General features: G+C 34.7%; 1 protein-coding gene across 2 annotated transcripts in view; it reads right to left on the bottom strand.

The window, feature by feature from the left end:
* The window catches only part of LMBRD1 (LMBR1 domain containing 1), a 113,549-nt gene that overhangs the window by 17,304 nt on the left and 75,406 nt on the right, over positions 1-20,839 (bottom strand). For both annotated transcript variants that reach the window (XM_040473871.1, XM_040473870.1), the window contains exons 10-14: positions 15,530-15,594; positions 15,321-15,423; positions 14,676-14,780; positions 12,600-12,749; positions 10,510-10,588 (exon numbers count right to left, since the gene is read on the bottom strand). In XM_040473871.1, coding sequence (XP_040329805.1) covers positions 10,510-10,588; positions 12,600-12,749; positions 14,676-14,780; positions 15,321-15,423; positions 15,530-15,594 — 502 coding nt within the window. The remainder of the gene's footprint in view (positions 1-10,509; positions 10,589-12,599; positions 12,750-14,675; positions 14,781-15,320; positions 15,424-15,529; positions 15,595-20,839) is intronic.

Raw genomic sequence — 20,839 nt, forward strand, 5'->3', positions numbered from 1 at the left:
AAATAAATAAATAAATAAATAAATAAATAAATAAATAAATAAATAAAATAGTTTTAAACTGGTGTACAGCCGTTCCCATGTGGCAGTCTACTCCCCTTATTCTCTCAACATATACACACTTATATTTTCTGAACTGTATATTGTGACTTAACATCTTAACATGTCTGTATTTTTTAGCAGAAGGATATTTGCTTTCATAACCAGAGTATAGCTACTTAAGAATTTTAACATTGATACTATATTTTTAGAAATTTACTCTACAATTCATATTCCCACCCTGTCATTTATCCCACTTTATTCCTTCTAGTATTTTTATCCTCTACTACAGGATCCAATCCAAAATCATATATTACTTTTGGTTAACATGTGTCTCTAATATCCTTAATCTGTAACAGTTTCAAACCTCCTGTCTTTTACAACACTGACATTTTTAAATCATACAGGCTAGTTACTTTATACCACGTTCGTCAATTATCAATTTGGTTTTGTCTGATATTTCTTCATGATTTGATTCATGCTCTCCATTCCTCTCAGGATGTCATATCTGAAGTCACGTGATGCATTGCCACTTGATGACAGTAATTTTGTTAACCTGCTACAGATATGGCCCAGTTTCTCTGATGTACAGCTATCATAGCTACTACATTTCCTCTTACAACTAATAAACAATGTGTGCAGAACTCATTGTGATTTTAAGCTGTAGTCCCTCAAGTGAGTTTAATCCCCATTACTGCGTGTTTATTTCTAAATATTGTATTTGGGTCAATTAAGAATCTGTTACTTTTTCATTCACTCATTCTGTTGTCCCCTGCCAATATTTTGACCTGTTCTTACTCCTTTTATCATAGCTAGCTGCTCTATAATCTGTGTTGATAATTCCAATATTTGGTCTTTGCAAGTCCCTTTTTGCTGCCTGCTATTTGTTCTAGCTTTCTTTCATGGTGCTTTGTTTCATCGTGTGCTTAAATATGTGGCTCCAATGTCTTTATTTGTGCTCCTCTGCAGGAATTTTTTGAGGCCTCAATTAAGGTATGTTCCTCTAGTGAGCATTTACTTGTGCCATGTGCCTGGTCTGCCCGTCTGAGATGACAATGAAACAGATTCACTCTAGTGATGTGTATCTGGACTGCAAATCTGCAAAGGGTTAGTACTTTTGTGGTTACAATTTCTCAGGGATGTGATTCTTCCCTTTCAGTCTTAACACTAAGGCCAAATTTTCATTCAGCTTTCTGGAAGTAATATAGCTTTATTTCTGTTCACCCTCATGTTGGTGATGTAATTCTTAGGGGAGGGAGGGGCTCAGCTTTACAAGAGGTTACCTGCATCACCTTTGAGATGCTACCACTCATGTGGGCTCTAGACCTGCATGTCCAATATAACAGCTACTAGGAACATGTGTCTGTTAAATACTTCACATGTGACCACTGAGACTAAGGAACTGAATTTCTAATTTTATTTAATTTTATTTAATTTTAATTAATTCAAATTAAAAACTGAAGCAGTGTATAATATTTTTTTCATTAAACACAACCTTCCTGCTTTGGTAGAACCATATTTCACCTTAATAAATGGTTTCACTTAGAGTTGTTCAGTTGGTTAAGTGTCCGACTTTGGCTCAGGTAATGACCTCACAGTTCATGGGTTTGAGCCCCACATCAGGCTCTATGCTGAGAGCTCAGAGCCTGGAGCCTGCTTCAGATTCTGTGTCTCCCTTCCTCTCTGCCTCCCGCCGCCCACTTTCTCTCTCTCTCTCTCTCTCAAAAATAAACATTAAAATTTTTTTAAAAAAATAAATGGTTTTATTTAGATGATGAAAACTTAGGGTTTGAATTACGGTGTTATTTACGTGTCAAATATACCCCAGGTTTTGAAGACTTAGTAGGAAAAAGGCTATAAGGTATCTCAGTAAAACATTATGTTAGTTACTACATGTTGAAACATTATTTTGGATATACTGCTTTAAATACAATGCCATTTAATAAAATTAAAGTCCTCTGTTTCTCTTTTCACGTGACTGCTAAAAATGTTTCAATCACTTATGTGATTCACATTATATTTTCATTTTACAGTACTGCTCTAGACTTTATTTTCTGTTCCTTTCCCTCAAAAGGCTGTGAAAATTGGAGCTTAAATCACTGAATTTGGTAAGTGACCTCAGAACAAAGCAGCTTAGCACTCTACTTACTTCTTTGTTCTGGGGTTCTTTCCTTCACTCAGACCAATGCAGCACCAGAATCACCTGGAGGGACTATTGAAACAGACTGCTGGGTTCCATCCCTTGAGTTTCTGATTTAGGTGGGGCCTAATAATCTAAATGTATTCTAACAAGTTCTCAAGTTCCCTGATATTGCTGGTCTAATGATGTTGACTGAGAAGCGAGATTTTTTGTTTGTTGGTTTTGCTTATTTATTTATTTTTTGAGAGAGAGCAAGCCAGGGAGGCCAGGAAGGGCGGGGGGGTGGGGGGGTGTCAGGAGGGGGTGTGGAGGATCCCAAGCAGGTTCCATGCTTTCAGCGCAGAGCCCAATGTGGAGCTCAAACTCACAAGCTATGAAATCATGACCTGGGCTGCAATCAAGAATTGGACTGACCCATCCAGGTGCCCCTGAGGCTTTTGTCTTAAGATCTTATCAGCACTTTGATACTTCTAAGAAATTTGGTATTTTACTCAGCAGTTGTTGTTTTTCCTTGGTGTTTCTGCCATGACAATCATTGCACACTGTTGGCCACTCAAGTCCCTACTCCCTCTTTAATCTGCTCCAATCAGGTTTCTTCCTGCACCATCTTGTCATAACTGTTCTTGTCAGTCACCCAATTAAATGACCCATGAAAATGACCAAAAGTCATTTTTTAGTCCTTGTTTTACCTGACTTATCCTGACAATGTTGAACTTGACCAGAGCCCTGTCATCTTGGAAACCATGCTGGTTCTTTCTAGCCTTGTTTACTCCTCCCCACCTAGGGAAAAATCCTCTTTTCTGCCTGATCTCTGAAACAATTGCAGCTTCATGGTCAGAAAGTTTTCCTTATTGCAACAGTTCCCCTTTTCCTACTGTTATCATCTGTTCAAATACAGTTTCTCTCTCTCTCTTTTTTTTTTTTTTTTTTTTTAATTTGGCAAATGCCAGCATCTGAAATGGTTCATCACTCTTCCTTTGGCTATAGGAAACTATATTTGCCTAATTTTCCACCTAACTCACTGGTTGTCCCTTCTTAGTTCTTTGCTGGTTGCTCTTCTTCTTTCTAACCTCTAACCACCAGACAGTCACAGAGCCTCTTGTACGTCCTCTCCACTATACTCAGTGATCTCTTACCCAGTCTTACAGCTTTACTTACCATTGAATCCTGACTAATCCAGCATAAATTTCTCTACAACTTCAGATCCAACTCTGCCAACTCAAGATCTCCACTTGGGTATTTAAGGAACACTCAAACAAAAATGTTCAAAACTGAACTCTATGTTCTTACTCAATGCATGAATTAAGGAAACAGAAATGTGGAATTAAGAATACATTGACTTTGGGGCGCCTGGGTGGCTTGGTCGGTTAAGTGTCCGACTTCGGCTCAGGTCATGATCTCACGGTTTATAAGTTCAAGCCCCGTGTCGGGCTCTGTGCTGACAGCTCGGAGCCTGGAGCCTGCTTCTGATTCTGTGTCTCCCTCTCTCTCTGCCCCTCCCCCACTTGTGCTCTGTCTCTCTGTGTCTCAGAAATAAACATAAAAAAAAAAATTAAAAAAAAAAAACAATACATTGACTTTGTGAAAAGACTTGAGGACTTAGCCACAAACTCCTGAATGCATTTTAGTATAATCTCATATTAAAAATTGGATTGAAGGGTGCTTGGGTGGCCCAGTCAGTTAAGCGTCCAACTTCAGCTCAGATTATGATCTCACAGTTTGTGGATTTGAGCCCTGCATCAGGCTCTGTGCTGATGACGGCTCAGAGCCTGGAGCCTGCTTCAGATTCTGTCTTCCTCTCTCTCTATCTGCCCCTCCCCTGCTCATGTTCTGTCTCTCAAAAATAAATAAAACGTTAAAAAAAATTTTTTAAATTAGATAGATATACAACTTTAGTAATAACTCCATGCTTTTAGTTCATATGCCATGTAATATATGGGGTTTTTTAAGGCTATGTAAAAAGCATGACAAAATCCCAAACCAAAACCACATCAAGGTAAGGAATTTTCTTCATTGTTAAATCTTTTCACTTAATTCTCTACTACTTTAGCCCCAAACTACCCTACTAAAACTGCATTGTCAAAGGTTTAAGATTTGCTTGCTTTATCTCTCTCTGAAGCATCAACACTATTGACCTCTGGACACAACACTCTCTTGGTTACTATAATGCTATAGTAGTCTGGTTTTCATCTCTCGTTTTCCAGACTCTTACTTTCCTTCTCCAATAGCCTCGGTTTAACTCTTGAACCTCTGGTTTTCCTTTCTATTGTCTGTGACTTTCATTCCCTCAAGGCTTCAAATAACTATCTCCCTTAGAATTTTATTTTTAAAATTTAAAGGACAGATGATGCAAACAAAACACAAGACACACAATGTTAAATGTAGGAAAAAAAGATACTAGGAATCCAGACACTTGCATTGAAGTCCAAAGTCTCATACTATCTGTATAACTTTTAATTCTCATTTCTTAGGGCCTTAGTTTCTGTATCTGCAATAAAGGGAATTAAATAGTTAGATGTCCTCTCTAAAGTAACTTTTGTTTTTTGTTTGTTTTTCACTTTAACATTCTAATTTATATGTTAAAACTGTTTACAACTTACATGTCTCTTTGTGGCCTTTTTTCATTTCTAGAATTCTCACAAAGAAAATGCAAAGAAAAAAAAAAGATTCTCTATGCCTAACTAACACAGTATCTTAGATAAATGTTTTTAGAAGGATAGCTACTTGAGGTTCTGAGAAAACAGGTCAACTTGTTTATTTGCTGGCATAACAGCCAGGTAAACAAGTTTCATTTATAGAGAATGTATTTTGAGTCATTTCTTGATGATGGGCTTGTTTACTCCAGAATTTAGTGTTTAACTACTTTCTAAAGCAAGCTATCAATACACAGTTTACTTTATTAACATTATTAAATTTTTCTTTAGTTATTCAAAATAATTCCCACTTTTCCCTTTGTATTTAGGCTCTATAATTATAACCCTACTTTAGCTTTTTAAGTCTTCTCAGTTTTTTTAATGTTTATTTTTATTTAAATATTTATTTTTTATGTTTATTTTAAATTGAGAGACACAGGGAAACATAGCATGAATGGGGGAGGAGCAGAGAGAGAGAGAGGGAGAGAGAGAACTCCAAGCAGGTGCTGCAGTGGAAGCACACAGCCATACCCAAGGGGGCTCTGTCTCAGGAACCATGAGATCATGACCAGAGCTGATATCAAGAGTCTGAAGCTTAACTGACTGAGCCACCCAGGTGTCCCTCTGCTCAGTTTTCTGTAATTCATGTAGTTTAGTATAACACATCAAATTCTATTTTAGCATCATCATTTAACTTGAGTCATCTTAACCATTTGTCCTGGTAAAATTATAGCCTAACATGAAAATCTAATGCTATATAGATCATCTGATTATTTTTTTAAGATTGGCTATATATATTAACAAATACACTTAACTAGAATAACCCACAAAAATCAAGTTTGACTTATATGATCATTTCCAGTTCCAAGACAACAAACACAAGTTAACTTCAAGAAAAGATAAAAGAATTAAATAGGACAGCATAAATAAGACTTGGGGGTTCATGGGTTTTTAAAAATAGTCATTTGGAAACATATTATCTTGCTTCATCCCTCAATGAATTCCCCAAATATTCAATGTTCCTGCCACAATTTATGGTTACTATAACACGCCAAATATATTTATGTCTTTATGCCTTATTAATGCAGGTGCCTTCTCTGCTTGGAATATCCTCTAGTATTTTTTTGTTGCTGTTGTTCATTTAGATTTATTTATCTTATGCTTTTGGGCCCAGCTGAAATGTTATACTGCCTCTTGGATAGAATAAATCATTATCACCTTTTGCCTTCCCATAGCATTTTGCCTATAATTTCTTTATAGTTTGCCACTTACTTTTCCTTCTATTACAATTATTTATTTTCATATCTAACTGCACTAGTCTGTGTGCTACTCGATGGCAGAAATACATATACTAGGTAGGTGTTTCCTCTGACACTTTCCCAAAATCTACCCCAGTATTCACAATATCTACTGTGTTTGTTTATTAAGAGACAATGATCTTTTACCTTCCTATTTTGACTCAAATATTTATATATGTTTATGTTACTTTTAATAATTCGGTGCTTTTCTTAAATATTTTATTCATATAAACACCCAAATTGTATATTAATGCTTATTAGATTAAGTAGCAATTAAAGAATATATAAAACTAGGAATGTAAAGATCCTTTTGCCATAATGGCATATAAAAGTTAAAGCTTGATTTCTCATTTGCTGAGTTGACTCACTTTAAACATATAAACTATGCACTACCTGTCAAGATAAATCACATAATATTGTCATTTTAGGAAAACTTTATAAACATAGTATGATAGGTATTATTCATAAATCTGCTAAATCATTCCCTTCTTTAAGAGATTATTTTAAACACAAAAAACCTAAACTATTTTTAGATCAATGACTCTTTTGAATCTTAGACACTATAACCACTTAAAAGTAGGGTGTCAGTATGTTTTTTATATGTTTAATAAATGCAAGACTACCCCATATATGAACACAATATTACTTAAGAAAAAAGTCTCTAAAATGTACTGATTGATAAAAGATCCATATATGTATTTTTAGAAATTGATGCTTTAATATCTTTCCAAGGAGATTATTTTTCTCAGAAACAATTTTAAGTATAACATTATAAATTATAATTTTTGCTTTTAAATCTAACACTCTCCAAAATTCTGTTACTTGCAAAAGACACATAACAAAGGTGCCATCAAGTGCCTTATGACATATTTATATTGTAGCATCATCTACGCTAGCCAAATGTGCCCACCAAAATGTCACAAATATTAGTGCTGATTTTTTTCTCTGCATGCTGAGATTTCCAAATTCATGTTTGAATGGATACAGCCATACTAGCCTGTCACCATACATTCCACACCATTCCTACCCCTATGTGTCAAATCTCATGTTCTAATCTGTTCTTCATCTCTCTCCATCATTATTTGTATTTAAAAAATCTACCCTGCTACCCTAAAACTATGGCCATATTTCTACCATCCTCTTCTAAGTATGCACAGGCAAATTGAACATTTAAAGATGAACTAGAAAACAAAGAAAAAGGGTGGAGAAAAATTAATCGTATCTATAAATCTAAAGGTGTGCTTTTGTACTGCAAAGTAACATTTCAAAGGTTAAGTCAACTGAAAAGCTTAAGAAAAATCTTCAACAGTTCAAATGGAGTCATTTTAACTAAATTAGATGAAAAAGAAAAATACTAAATGTGATTCATAAAAGGTTATGGTCAAGTTGTACCATCTGACTAAAGCTTGTTGATCTATAATACACAAATTCACTCAGTTCAGCAATACAGGGGCATTTTAAATTCCCTTTACCAGTGCAACATAATTTGAAATCCTAATTTTTTTAAATTTATTTTTCTGCTAGATTTCAATACTGCCATAAGATTTTTAAAAGCAGAACCTACTTTAGATCTTCAGGGTCAATGCCCTCTTAGTTCAAAAAAAAAGAAATTACAAGTCAACTCAGCAGTAATTTTTCATTCTATTTTCACTTAGCTAAAAATGACAACCCAAAGCATTTCAACTATCAAACCTATTTGTGATGTGATGTATGTGTACATTTCAAAGTAAAAAATCTGGGACTAAAGTCATTACATAAGTATAATTGGAAAGTCAAGTCATATTTTTTATACTAGAAACGTTTTACTATTTTTCTTCAGGCAACAAAAGGTATCCCACTGGATTTGTTTTCCCATCTCCTCTCTAGTTTGTTCTTTTCTCCCAGTTTTAGAGTCTTCCCTATCCCGTACGCATCCCAGACTCTGTGGTTGGTCACTTAATTCTCTCACTCTCAGCCTGTCCTTTGCCTTGCATCCTACTTCAACTCTTCAACCTACATTCCCCAGACCACCTAAGCACTGATGGATAATAATCATATCAGTTGTAAAGATCTATTCAACAAAAACACAAATTGACAATTTCATCTTTGTCCTTTGACGTATTTATCTATCACCAACTTATTTTCAGTCATATCCCTATTTATTCACCTTCATGGCCTATCAGAAACATTTGCCACTTTTGTCAATTTCATGCCCCCATGGCCTACTCAATTCTCAGCAGATGACCAGAACTTACACTTCAGAGCAAACTGAGACAGTCATATACAAATGACAACTTCCTGCCCATACTCATCACTAAGAAATTACTATCTGAGTCCATATCCTTGCTTCTTCCCTCACAGTCATTCTACCTAAAGTATCCTGTCTTGGATGTTCATAATACCATCTCCTCTGGAACTGGACATTGTCTCCTCATTCATCCTTTCTGATATTTTTCAACTTCTCCTCCTCTATTCCATCCCATCATCCCTGAAGTCTCTCTTAATCTATTAAAACAAACAAACAAACAAACAAACAAACAAACAAACAGCAAAACAAAAATCTTTGTTTCTTTGACCCTGCATGTCTTTAGTTTCTGCCTAGTCTCTCTCAGTCCCTAATACAAATTTCCATGAAGACTAATAAGTCACTATATATATATTCCTTTTTACCCATGCGATTAGATTTCTCTTCATCAACATTTTTTTTTTCAGTCCTCTTCTCTGTACCTTCTTTACCTTCTTTCAGATAACTTTCCTGAGATCCAGTCTCTGTGCTCCTCTCACTCTCTATCGTCTCACTTCCTTACATATATATTCATCTGTCTTGGAAACCTCCACCTGAATTTCCCAGAGATATCTCAGGTCAACTCATCATTTCTTACAATTCTCTCTAATCTTCATATGTATTTTTATCTCAGTTTGGTGATACCAAAATTCACCAAATGACTCAGTAACTAGAGAGCCATTCTAGAATCTTCTGTCTTCTTCAAAAACACTTTAGATCCAATCAGAAATCTCTGAATCAGAAATTTCATCCGAATTTCTTTCTTTATTTCATACACTCATGACCACTGTTTAGTTCAGGCTTTTACCATCACTCCTGGATTACTATAATAGCTCCTTCTGGATACCCTTCTCATCTGATTTCTATGCCCTGGTTTCAAATCCAGGCTCTATATAAGACACAACTGTTACAATTTAAGTTACGGACAATAAATCAGATCATAACTTCTACTTCCTCATTCAAAAATTTTCATTGGTGCTCTTACTTTCCAGAACATTTTGTGATCTGACTCCTAACTCTACAATCTCGTTTCCTCCATCTCTCCAACCTCTTACCCCTATAATTTAAAATACAAAATAACAATATTTTAAATTCTTTTAAACACATACCCATATAGTTTAAGATAATCTACTTTGTGCATTTTGTTCCTCTGCCTAGAACAACTTCCCTTGATACACACACACCAGATAAATTCTTCTTTAACTTTGAAATGCAGCTCTGATATTGCTTTTCCAAAGCCCATCTTTTGACTACCACTGCACATTGATCTCCAGGTAGAAGTAATTACTTCTTCCTCTGGGCTATTCCAGTATTCTATGCCTATTCTTCCTATTACTCCATCATATTCTTTAGTTGACCCTGCTAAAAACTCAGAAAAATTTATCTTTTTATTATGGTACCCATGGGTGATTTATGAAGAGATATACTATATTGGACATATTATTTTACCATGACATAAAAGCATTTTGAAGACAGGAGTAAAAAAAAAAAATTGCAAATTCTGACAGAATGTATCTGGAATCCTTAGTAAGGACAGAATACTGTAATATTCAAAAGAAAAAAAAAATCACCTAATGCACAGGAAGAAGAAAAAAATAATTTTCTAAAATTATACAGAGGAAAAGCATAAGATCACAGTTTTTCTTAGAATACACATAAAATACTTAGCATAGTGCCTGGAATGCAATTATATGTTCTTAAACGTGAACTGCTATTGTCATTAACATTACTATACTATTATTAAATAACTAGACACGTATGAATTAAAAGTTCTAAGTCATAGGTACTTACGGTCTTGGTCCTAAGAATTACACATTCTACTAAAACTATCTTGAGTTTTATAAGGAAAAAAAAAAGGTATTTAAGAGTGATTTATTATATTAGTAAATGTAATAAATAATAACTACCTTTTGCTATTTCATAAGTAACTAATTTATAATGGTCCTTTCCCTAATGGAAATCAATATATCACCAAGAAATTCTATTGAAAAGACTTAATGATTTCTTCTTGCTAAAAGTTCCTTTGTTGCCACATATTAAAACAGATGTATCAAATGATTAACACAGCAAAATGCAAGCCAACTCTTTTCTCATAGAGTTATGAACTTTAAGATAGTTGATAAGCGCTGCCTCACTTACCTTCAGGGGCATCTGCATCACATCTCTTTGGCACAGGGAGGGCTGAGTTGTTTTTATGGTCATCATAAGTTATATTGCTCTGAAAGATGAAAATACAATTAAAATATAAATATTACATTAATACATTTGGACTAAAAAGTAATCACATTATGAATTTTAACTCTGTTTTCTATTAAACTACATTTGGCTAATATTCTAAAAGCTAATTTTTATGCAAAATTACAATTAGAAGAAAAAGATTTATGGTAAATGTAACAGTAGGGCTTTTTTTTTTTAAATTAATTTTTTTATTTTGAGACAGAAGGGCAGAGAGGGAAGGAGAGAGAGAAACCCACGGAGCCTGACATGGGGCTCAGTCCCACGACCTGTGAGATCATGACCTGGGCCCAAATCATGAGTCAGACACTTAACTGAGTGAGCCACCCAGGTGCCTCTAACATTTGGACCTTTTTGCAACAATCTGTAGGTCTTGGTTGAACAACAGAGCGTTTCCCGGAGAAACAGCCTACGTATTGTTCCACTGTAAAACAAGAATTATCTTTTGTCCATGCAAATGCATGACCTCACTTCATTTATTCACACAAGAAACTTTAACAGGCATGACCTAGTGAACTAGGTGGAGGGGATAAGGCAAGAAGAGAATAAAAAGATACAAGAAGTAGAAAATATGATTCAAGTGATCTTCCAGTACTATGTTTCCCAAACTCAGGTTACTCATGTACCTATATTACAGTTTGTGCTTATATTTGTTCCACCTACATTATTACTTAATATTTGTCAGTGAACTAATTTTTCAACCATCGGTAATATTATGTATGGTACTGATGGAAGGCTGGATGTACTTGTTAAATTTTTGTTCTTAATTACATGTTAAATAAAGTAAATAAAGAAGGAACTACATGATAAAAAAAGGAGTGATCTGGGTAGATTAGTAACCAAAGACTCCATTAAGAGCAAGGCTTGAAATAGAACCTGAAACACAGATTTGATTTGCATTATTAAGTAGAGCAAAGTATTTTAGGAAAAAGAAACAAACCACACAAAGGTTAAATCAGATATAGTCAAAATATTTTAATATGTCAAAAAATCCAAACTAGCTGTCCAGTTACAACTAGGAACTACAGCTGGCTTTTTGAAAGATCAATATCAAGAAAGAGTATAACAGGTAAGAGGATACCCATTATGTTAAAAGGAAGCTCAGACACCCACAAATAAAATATTTTTAAAGCCTCTTCTGTGGGATTCACAGGACTGATGACAAACTTTGCTCATCAAAATTTTGGAGGAAGTCATATTAATAAAATTACTTGAAATATTTATTTTAGAGAAAATATTACGAGTTTCAATAGAGTGCTGAGATAAAGCTCAGCACCTTGGTACCAGGGGATCCATTAAGGAACTATAATAATAGGATTCAGAGTGTTATTAAAAAACTTGTAAGAGGGGCGCCTGGGTGGCTCAGTCGGTTAAGCGACTGACTTTGGCTCAGGTCATGATCTTGCGGTCCGTGAGTTCAAGCCCCGCGTCGGGCTCTGTGCTGACCGCTCAGAGCCTGGAGCCTGTTTCAGATTCTGTGTCTCCCTCTCTCTCTGACCCTCCGCCATTCATGCTCTGTCTCTCTCTGTCTCAAAAATAAATAAACGTTAAAAAAAAAGTTTAAAAAAAAAAAAAAACTTGTAAGAAACAAATATAAATAAGTTCAAAAATAGAATGAAAATCCTATTTTAGCAATATTAAACTTAATCTGATGAGCTATTACCTTATTGGAGTCTTCACAAATTAAAAACTGTTTTTAAATATCACTATCTTTAAAATGTCACGATAATGGGGACACCTGGCTGGCTCAGTCCGTTAAGTGTCTGACTTCTGCTCAGGTCATGATCTTGTGGTTCATGGGTTTGAGCCCCGTGCCAGGCTTTGTGCTGACAGCTCATAGCCTAAAGCCTGGAGCCTACTTCGGATTCTGTGTCTCCCTCTCTCTCTGCCCCTCCCCAGCTCACTCTCTCTCTCCCTCTCAAAAATAAATACTAAAAAAAATTTCTAAATAAAAAAAAAGGTCAAGATAATGAAGTTTAAAATTTTACACTTACCTCTATTAAGTAATTTTGGCTTCCATACATAACATATTGGGGAGCAAGACTATAAATCATGTAACTAGTGTGAAGGACAATAAGCAGAAGTATCATGCAGAGAAATAAGAGTGCCTGGGGCCTCGTTCTACCTCTTCTAATTTTATATAGCTGCAAAGAAAAAAGACAGTAACAATATTTCAGCAATATGTTTTATTTGTACGGCACTAAGTCCTGCTCATATGTTAAAGGTAATGACACAGTTCAGTCAACCATTTCTTTCTTCCAAAATAAATATTAAGAATTCTTAATCATTTTGGGGCACCTGGGTGGCTCAGATGGTTGGGCATCTGACTTTGGCTCAGGTCATGATCTATCTCACAGTTTGTGGGTTCGAGCCCTGTTGGGCTCTGTGCTGACAGCTTGGAGCCTGGAGCCTGCTTTGGATTCTGTCTCCCTCTCTCTCTGCCCCTCCCCAACTTGTGCATGTGCACGTGTGCTTTCTCTCAAAAATAAATAAACGTTAAAAAAAAATTTTTTTAAAGAATTCTTAATCATTTCAAAGGATTATGAGAATAACAAAGACAATTCTTTCCCTGCAAATCTTTTAGGTGTAGATTTATGTTTCCTTTAGTCATAGCAAAGCATCTATATTCAAAGGATCCTATAAATGATCCATGAAAAACTCAAGACCTAGAGAATATATTAGTTTTCAGCTGGTTTGTTTCCAGACAAATCTTCTAAACTTATTATGTAATAGCATCTGCTAGAAGCTTATAGAGCTAAGAAGAATTATGAACTATCACTACTTCTATCCAAAGATTAAAGGAATGAGTTTAAACTGTAGGTATTAGTAATATATTTGTGGTTTTATATATTACTGTACAAGAACAGACATGTCACATGTTTATAAATATTCATTTCTATGAAATACTCATGACATCCTCCTACCATACTGTTATAAATTCTAGTTTAAAATAATTTATAATAATCTGATTGTAAATATTTTCATATATATCTATAATAGAAACTAAAACATGTGGTATCAAATACCATGAGCCACAGGACTTTCTTCATTTCAGTGTCAGAGAACATTTTTATTTTAGCAACTAAGATATCACTTCCCTGTTTTATTAATAGATTTTAGGACAACATAGAGTAAATTAACTCCAATTCTGGATGAGATGAAAACATGAACACCTAAAAATTGACATTTCCCAGTTTCCCTTACATCTCATCATAGCTAGCAGTGATAAATATTAAACATCAAAAGGAAAGAAGTGTGCTGGGGATTTGTGGGAGTGCTGCTTTATTGATAGAAATGTTTTTCTAATGGAACTTGAACAGGATAAACGGAGCTGCAGCAGCCATATTATGATCATACGGGAGAAGCCAAGAGAATTACAGAGATGTCGGACTTGACACTTTTGAGCTACAAAGCAATGCTTGATTTTTGAAATTTTCCACAGCAAGAAATCTTTTATTAGTTCAAAACACTATTTAACTGGGTTTTCTTTTACTCACAGCAGGAAGTAGTTTCTATCTGAATCACCTTCATCTTAAAATTCTTAATTTACCTCAAAATGAGTGTAAGAAGAAAATAACTTTTTCCAATCATATAGTAATCTTTAACTTCTAGTAGGAAGAGCTGTCTTTTGAGCTATAGTGTATCCATCTGTACTTCAATACTTCCATGCAGCCAAACACTATGGAAAAAATACAAGGATCTCTGTGCCTTGGCATTGTTGACATTTTGGGCTGGATAAGTCTTTGTTGTGTGAGGCTACCCTGTGCAACACAGAGTGTTTAGCAGACTCCCCAAGCCTCTACCCACACTACACACCAGTAGCACCCACTAGTTTTACTAACTGAAAATATCTCCAGACAGCCAAATGTACCCAGGGGACAAACCTGCCCATTTACAAACCACTGCTCTAGACAAAAAGCATTTTTATGTTACCATGAAGTGAAAAAGCAAATATTTCCATCGCTTTTAATATCAAAATATTTACTTTTATATTATAAATCTAGGTTAATTTGTAGTAATGGAAATTACATACAAAATGAAAAAAATCAAAATAATATTGTTATACTTACTCTAACCCAAAAGAACCATATGCCAATGTTTCGAATTCCTGCCATTGAAGTAAAAATAAAGTACATAATAATAATTGTTATAAGAATATAATCAAGAGGAAACACCTGAAAAAAAGATAAAATTAAATTTAATACACAAACAATAGGAGTTCTGGAAGTCATAAAAGTTAACTGAAACTTCATTCATATTTGACAAATGTTTAAAATATCAACTCTGATTTAGATCAGGCTACTATGATAATACAAAAAAAATAATAATAATCCTCCAAAAAACAATTACTAGTTACTAAATTGTTTAGTGCCACTATCCTAAGAAAAATCCTGTAACAAATTAAACAAAAATTACATTTATGTATGGAGTAAAAGACTTCATTAGTTCAAAAATAGGAATTCACTGGAAAAGTTCATCTTAGGTATTATAATGTATCCCAAATCAAATTATGTATAAGAGTTCAGTAATATGTCACTATAATAATCTTGAAAGTACTATTATTGATGTAGAAGTCATATGTAAATGAGCCAAATCAGCAGAAGCCCAAGCATATATTGCCAAGTATCAATAGTCTGTTAACATACTAGTTTGACAGAGTGTGAGAATGTTTGCTAGAGAAGAAAATGACTGATTTTTTTTTTCCTTTTACTCACTGTTTGTAGAACAGGCAAAAGCATATTCAGTGGATTACTCAGGTTTGCTCCAAAAATTATAAAACCAGAATCTATTCCAGCTGAATGAAGAGCTTTATCCAAACTAAAACAATAAAAAATTATAAAGAGTGAATTTATACATTATACTAGCACATTTTTAATTAACTTCACAGGATGTGTGCTGTACAGAATATGTGTACTATACTCACTTTGATAGGAAGAGAGAAATTACAAACAGCAATGCAACTAAGATGAAAAATATTCCCCAAATGATCTAAAAGCACAAAAAAATATCATTAAAATATGATTTTAAAAGGTGATATTAAAAGCACAAAACCATTATGCTCAATATGAGTTGCAAGCATATGACAATGATCCAAATAAAATGATCCAAGATATATTTTAATTCAGTATATAATCCGAGGCATTCATTATCTAAATTTTCATTATGAGGCTATTTGACTCAAAACACATACACAAAAGAGACAAAGTATTTAAGTTTTTATTAGTAAGTAAACAAAGGAGACTCTGCTAAGTCACATAAAAGGTTTATATTCAGTTAGACTGAAATATAAACTTCAAAGATAAATGAAAAGTACATTAAGACTTACTACATACACAGACAAACCAAAACCATGAAACTCATCAGGTTATATAAACCTTTTGCCAAAAAGGGAACTTGGAACATTTTCCCCACAGATTTTTTATTCAGACATACACACACACACACACACACACACACACACACACACACACACAAATTCACAGTTTTTGCTTACATGTTGTGTGGTAACTAACTAACTAACTATGGCCCAGAACAGCACTGAAGACATTGTCATGTTAATATTTCTGGTGAAGAAATGTATTAAGCATTGTAATTAGTAGAATACGTTTCCTTACTGTATGAACCTTAAATTAGAGATGGTAGAAAACAAGCAAAAAATTTTTGGAACTGGGTCTCTTAAGAATAAAAACGTTTGGGGGCGCCTGGGTGGCGCAGTCGGTTAAGCGTCCGACTTCAGCCAGGTCACGATCTCGCGGTCCGTGAGTTCGAGCCCCGCGTCAGGCTCTGGGCTGATGGCTCAGAGCCTGGAGCCTGTTTCCGATTCTGTGTCTCCCTCTCTCTCTGCCCCTCCCCCGTTCATGCTCTGTCTGTCTCTGTCCCAAAAATAAATAAACGTTGAAAAAAAAAATTTTAAAAAGAATAAAAACGTTTGAGGGGCGCCTGGGTGGCTCGGTCGGTTAAGCGTCTGACTTTGGCTCAGGTCATGATCTCACGGTCTGTGAGTTTGAGCCCCGCGTCAGGCTCTGTGCTGACAGCTCAGAGCCTGGAGCCTGTTTCAGATTCTGTGTCTCCCTCTCTCTCTGCCCCTCCCCTGTTCACGCTCTGTCTCTGTCTCAAAAATAAAATAAACGTTAAAAAAAAATTTATTTAAAAAAAAGAATAAAAACGCCTGAAATCTATGTCAGTAATAATGTAGGTTCTTTTTTTCCCTGACATCTTCCCTAAGTTCCAGCAACAAGTAGGCTGAAGAGTCCACGAAGTCAGAACAAAAAAAGATTCCAATTAAGCAGAGTTCGGTGTTTTTACCTTCTCTTTTGACTGGAATTGATAGGAATAGATGGATAATATAATGAATGTGATGGTGTTTTCCACCTTACTTCACATAACTGAAGTACATTTTAGAATTCTAACAGGATAAATGAAGTAAAACAGCATCCTACCCCACATATAAAGATGAGTTTTGGAATAAATTTTAAGCTGTGTTCCTGGGAATTCTTCAGTTCTGAGAGAGTGCCTTTGGAACTCATTGGGAAAGAAAGTTGGCAAGAGAAGACCAAAAAGGCTATAGTCATCACTTGAAATAGAAAACAATGCATGTACCTGGAATTTCACATAAGAATTCATTTATTTAAAAAAGGTCTCACTGCTAAAGAGGTTCGAAGTGACTCCTTTATAGTAACAAAAGTTCATTAGTAGAAGCTATAAAGGAGCTTACACAGTCTATTTCTACTAGATTTGAGCACCTTTATTTGATACCTAGGTGAGGACAATATGATTACACTGAGGATCAAAAAGTGAAACCTATTACTTCCTAATAGACTGTTAATAAGAAATAGCTTGTAGAATGAGGGAGTATAACTACCAGATACCAAGTAGTAGTAAAAGAACATGATACAGAAATAGCAAAAGTTAAAATTCCCTTTCCGTGATGTAGATTTTGGGGAAGAAAAAAAAAAAGGAAAAAAATCCTTGACTATTTTCCCAATCTGTTGGGATATATGACCCAGAGTTCAACTGTTTAATCATAGCTACTTAATAGAATAAATTATAAATGTAAAAAGATAAATTTTATAAAAACCTAGAAAACAATATACATTTAAATGAGAACTTAAATTAGTACTTGAACTAAGTGGAAACCATGACTTAAGAACTAAAACTAATAATGAAAACAATGCCTCACTAAAGACTATCAAGGAAGAGAAATTATAAAAAAAGAAGTGAATTGAAATTCTGGAGTTGACACTGATAAGAAAATTTCATTACAAGGGTTAAACAGCAGATTTGGGCAGGAAAGAAGAAAATATCATCAAATTTAAAGCAACCGAGATGACCAAGTCTGAGGAACAGAATGAAAAAATAATGAAATAAAGTGAACAGAGACTCAGACACATGTGACACCTTGAAACATAGCAATATAAGCTCAATAGGATTCCCACAAAAAGAGGAGGGAAAGGGGCAGAAAGAAAACTTCAAGAAATAATAGGCAAAAACAATCTAAATTTGATGAAAAATAACCTACGCATCCAAGAAACTCAACAAAGTCTAAGAGGAATAAATTCAAAGACATCCACACCTAGACATGCATAAATGGAGGGGAGGGCAAATCAAAGAGATCTTGAAAGCAACAAGAAGGAAGAGACTCGTGTAAAGCAGATTCTCAGCAAGATTAACAACTCATTTCCTATCAGAAACCATGAAGACTAGAAGACAGTAGGAAAACAATAAACCTAGTAGTTTCTTATAGTTGAGTTTTAAGAGTATTTTATGTATTTTGGATTGAAGCCTATTTTTTAAGTTTTTAAGTTTATTTATTTTGAGAGAGAGAGAGATAGAGAGAGCGCAAACAGGGTAGGGGCAGAGAGAGAGGGACAGGGAGAATCCCAAGCAGGCTTGGTGCAGGCAGTGCAGAGCCTGATGGGGGACTTGAATTCATGGAACCCTGAGATCATGTGACTTTTTTTTTTTTTTTTTAGTAGGCTTCACATGCAGCACAGAGCCCACACAGGACTTGAACTCACAACCCTGAGATCAAGACCTGAGCTGAGTCAGATGCTTAACCGACTGAGCCACCCAAGCACCACTGTGACCTGTCCTTTTACTTCCTTAACAGTGTCCTTCACAGAGCAGTACTTTTTAATTTTAATAAAGTACAAGTTATCCATTTATTTCTTTCATGGATCACGCTTTGGTGATGTATTTAAAAACTTACTACCATACCTCAGGTCACCTAGATTTTCTCTGTTACTTTCTAGAAGGTTTATAGTTTTTTTTTGTTTTGTTTTGTTTTGTTTTTTAATACAACGGGTCTATAATTCACTAAGTTTTGTGAAAGGTCTAAAGTCTATGTCTATATTCACTTTTTTTGTGTAGATGTCAAATTCTTTCAGCACTATTTGTTGATAAGAGTATCCTTTCTCCAATGAGTTGTCTTTTCTCCTTTGTCAAAGATCAGTTAACCTCATTATGGGTCTATTTCAGGGCTCTCTATTCTGTCGCACTGGTCTATGTGTCTCCTCTTCCACCAATACCATGCTGTCTTGATTACTGTAGCATTAGAGTAAGTCTTGAGGTTGGGTGGCGTCAGTCCTCTGACTTTGTTCTTAGGTATTGTTGTGGCTATTCTGGGTCTTTTTTCCCCCTCCCACATATGATTTATAATCAATTTGTGAATATCCACAAAATAACTTGGGATTTTTATTGTAATTGCATTAAATTTATAGGTCAAGTTGGGAAAAATTGACCTCTTAAAACAATGTTGTTTTAGAGACATAAATATATAGAACAGAAACCAAGTTTTTCCTGTGTATTAATCAGATATGAATCATGTAACGTTCATTAAACCACATTAAAGAGGTGAAACGTTATAATCTACAAAGAATACCAAGTAAGACATTACTTTTTTCAGAGTAAAAATACTATCAATGTTACTAACTTGATGTGTGATGTTATCTAAAGCAATGATGGATCAACTGTCCAGATAATTTTCCATTACCTACAAAGAAAATTTATGTTCCTCTATCTCATTAATAGCATACCATTCCCCCAAATCTATTCCCTTTCCCTTTTACTAACTTTAAAACCCTGTGTTTTCTTTCATTTAAATCAGTGGTTCTAAATTGGATATATTCTACCCCCCTTCAAAAGGACATTTGACAATGTTTACAGAAAGTCTGTCATGATTTGAGTTGGGCAGGGGTGTTACAGCAAGCAGGTAAGAATGCTGCTAAATACCCTAAAATGCACAGGACAATAGTCACCCTCCCCAACAAAGAATTATTGGACCCCAAATGTCAACTGTGCTGAGACTGATAAAGTCTGATTTAAATTGAACCCTGAATGGTCTTAGAAAGCAGCATGAATAAGCTATCACTTTAGCAAAAATAAACTTTCAATCACTGTCTTAAAATCATTTGTGTTTTGAGATGCTAATTAGCCTACCATAAATCTCTTATCCTAGAATTTAATACTGTCTGACAATGTGAAACAAAACCTCCAAAGAGTATAGAAAGAAATAATTTAGGATCAGTTTTTTTTTTTAGGACATACCTCTTATCAAATTTCATAGGTGAATTTCCTATATCCATAAAATAGCTTTTGTGTATACAGAAATATAACCCAAAAAAGTAGAAAGTTACCACACCTAGAGACTCAAATAATAGTTACAAATGTAAGATAAAAATAATTTCTATTGTATCTTATTATTTTTGTTACCTTAAATAAAATACCATGTACTGCTTCCTTTTTTGCCTTTTTCTAGTTTTCTTACTCTTTAATAACAATGAGGATAGGAAACAGAAGCATGCTGTCCCTTTATAACTACTTAGAATCTTGTTAACCAAAGAGTGGTCATGGACCATCAGTGTCAACTGGGAGCTTGCTGGAACTTGCTGGAGCTTACACACCCTTGGGACTTACCAAAGGTGGACTGGATCTGAATTTGTATTTTAAAAAGAGTCCCAAGTAATTCTTACGTTACAATTGAGAAACTGTGCCTTAGAAAAGTCATTTAGAATATCAGATGACTACAATAAAAAGATACCACTTCAACCCAGGTTAACAAGCGTTTGAAAAGATAATTCTGGAATGGAGAACTGGATTTTAATTTAACCCAAACTGAACATTCCTCTCTCTAGAAGCCCATCTGACATTATGTGTCCAGTATTACATAGCTAATGGCCATGGGTCCCAGGTCCCCTAACTCTAAGTAGCAAATCAATTAGTCTTCAAGACTTTC

The sequence above is a fragment of the Herpailurus yagouaroundi genome, unplaced genomic scaffold (assembly GCF_014898765.1).
Source record: "Herpailurus yagouaroundi ecotype Mexico unplaced genomic scaffold, PumYag 139, whole genome shotgun sequence".
NCBI lineage: Eukaryota > Metazoa > Chordata > Mammalia > Carnivora > Felidae > Herpailurus > Herpailurus yagouaroundi.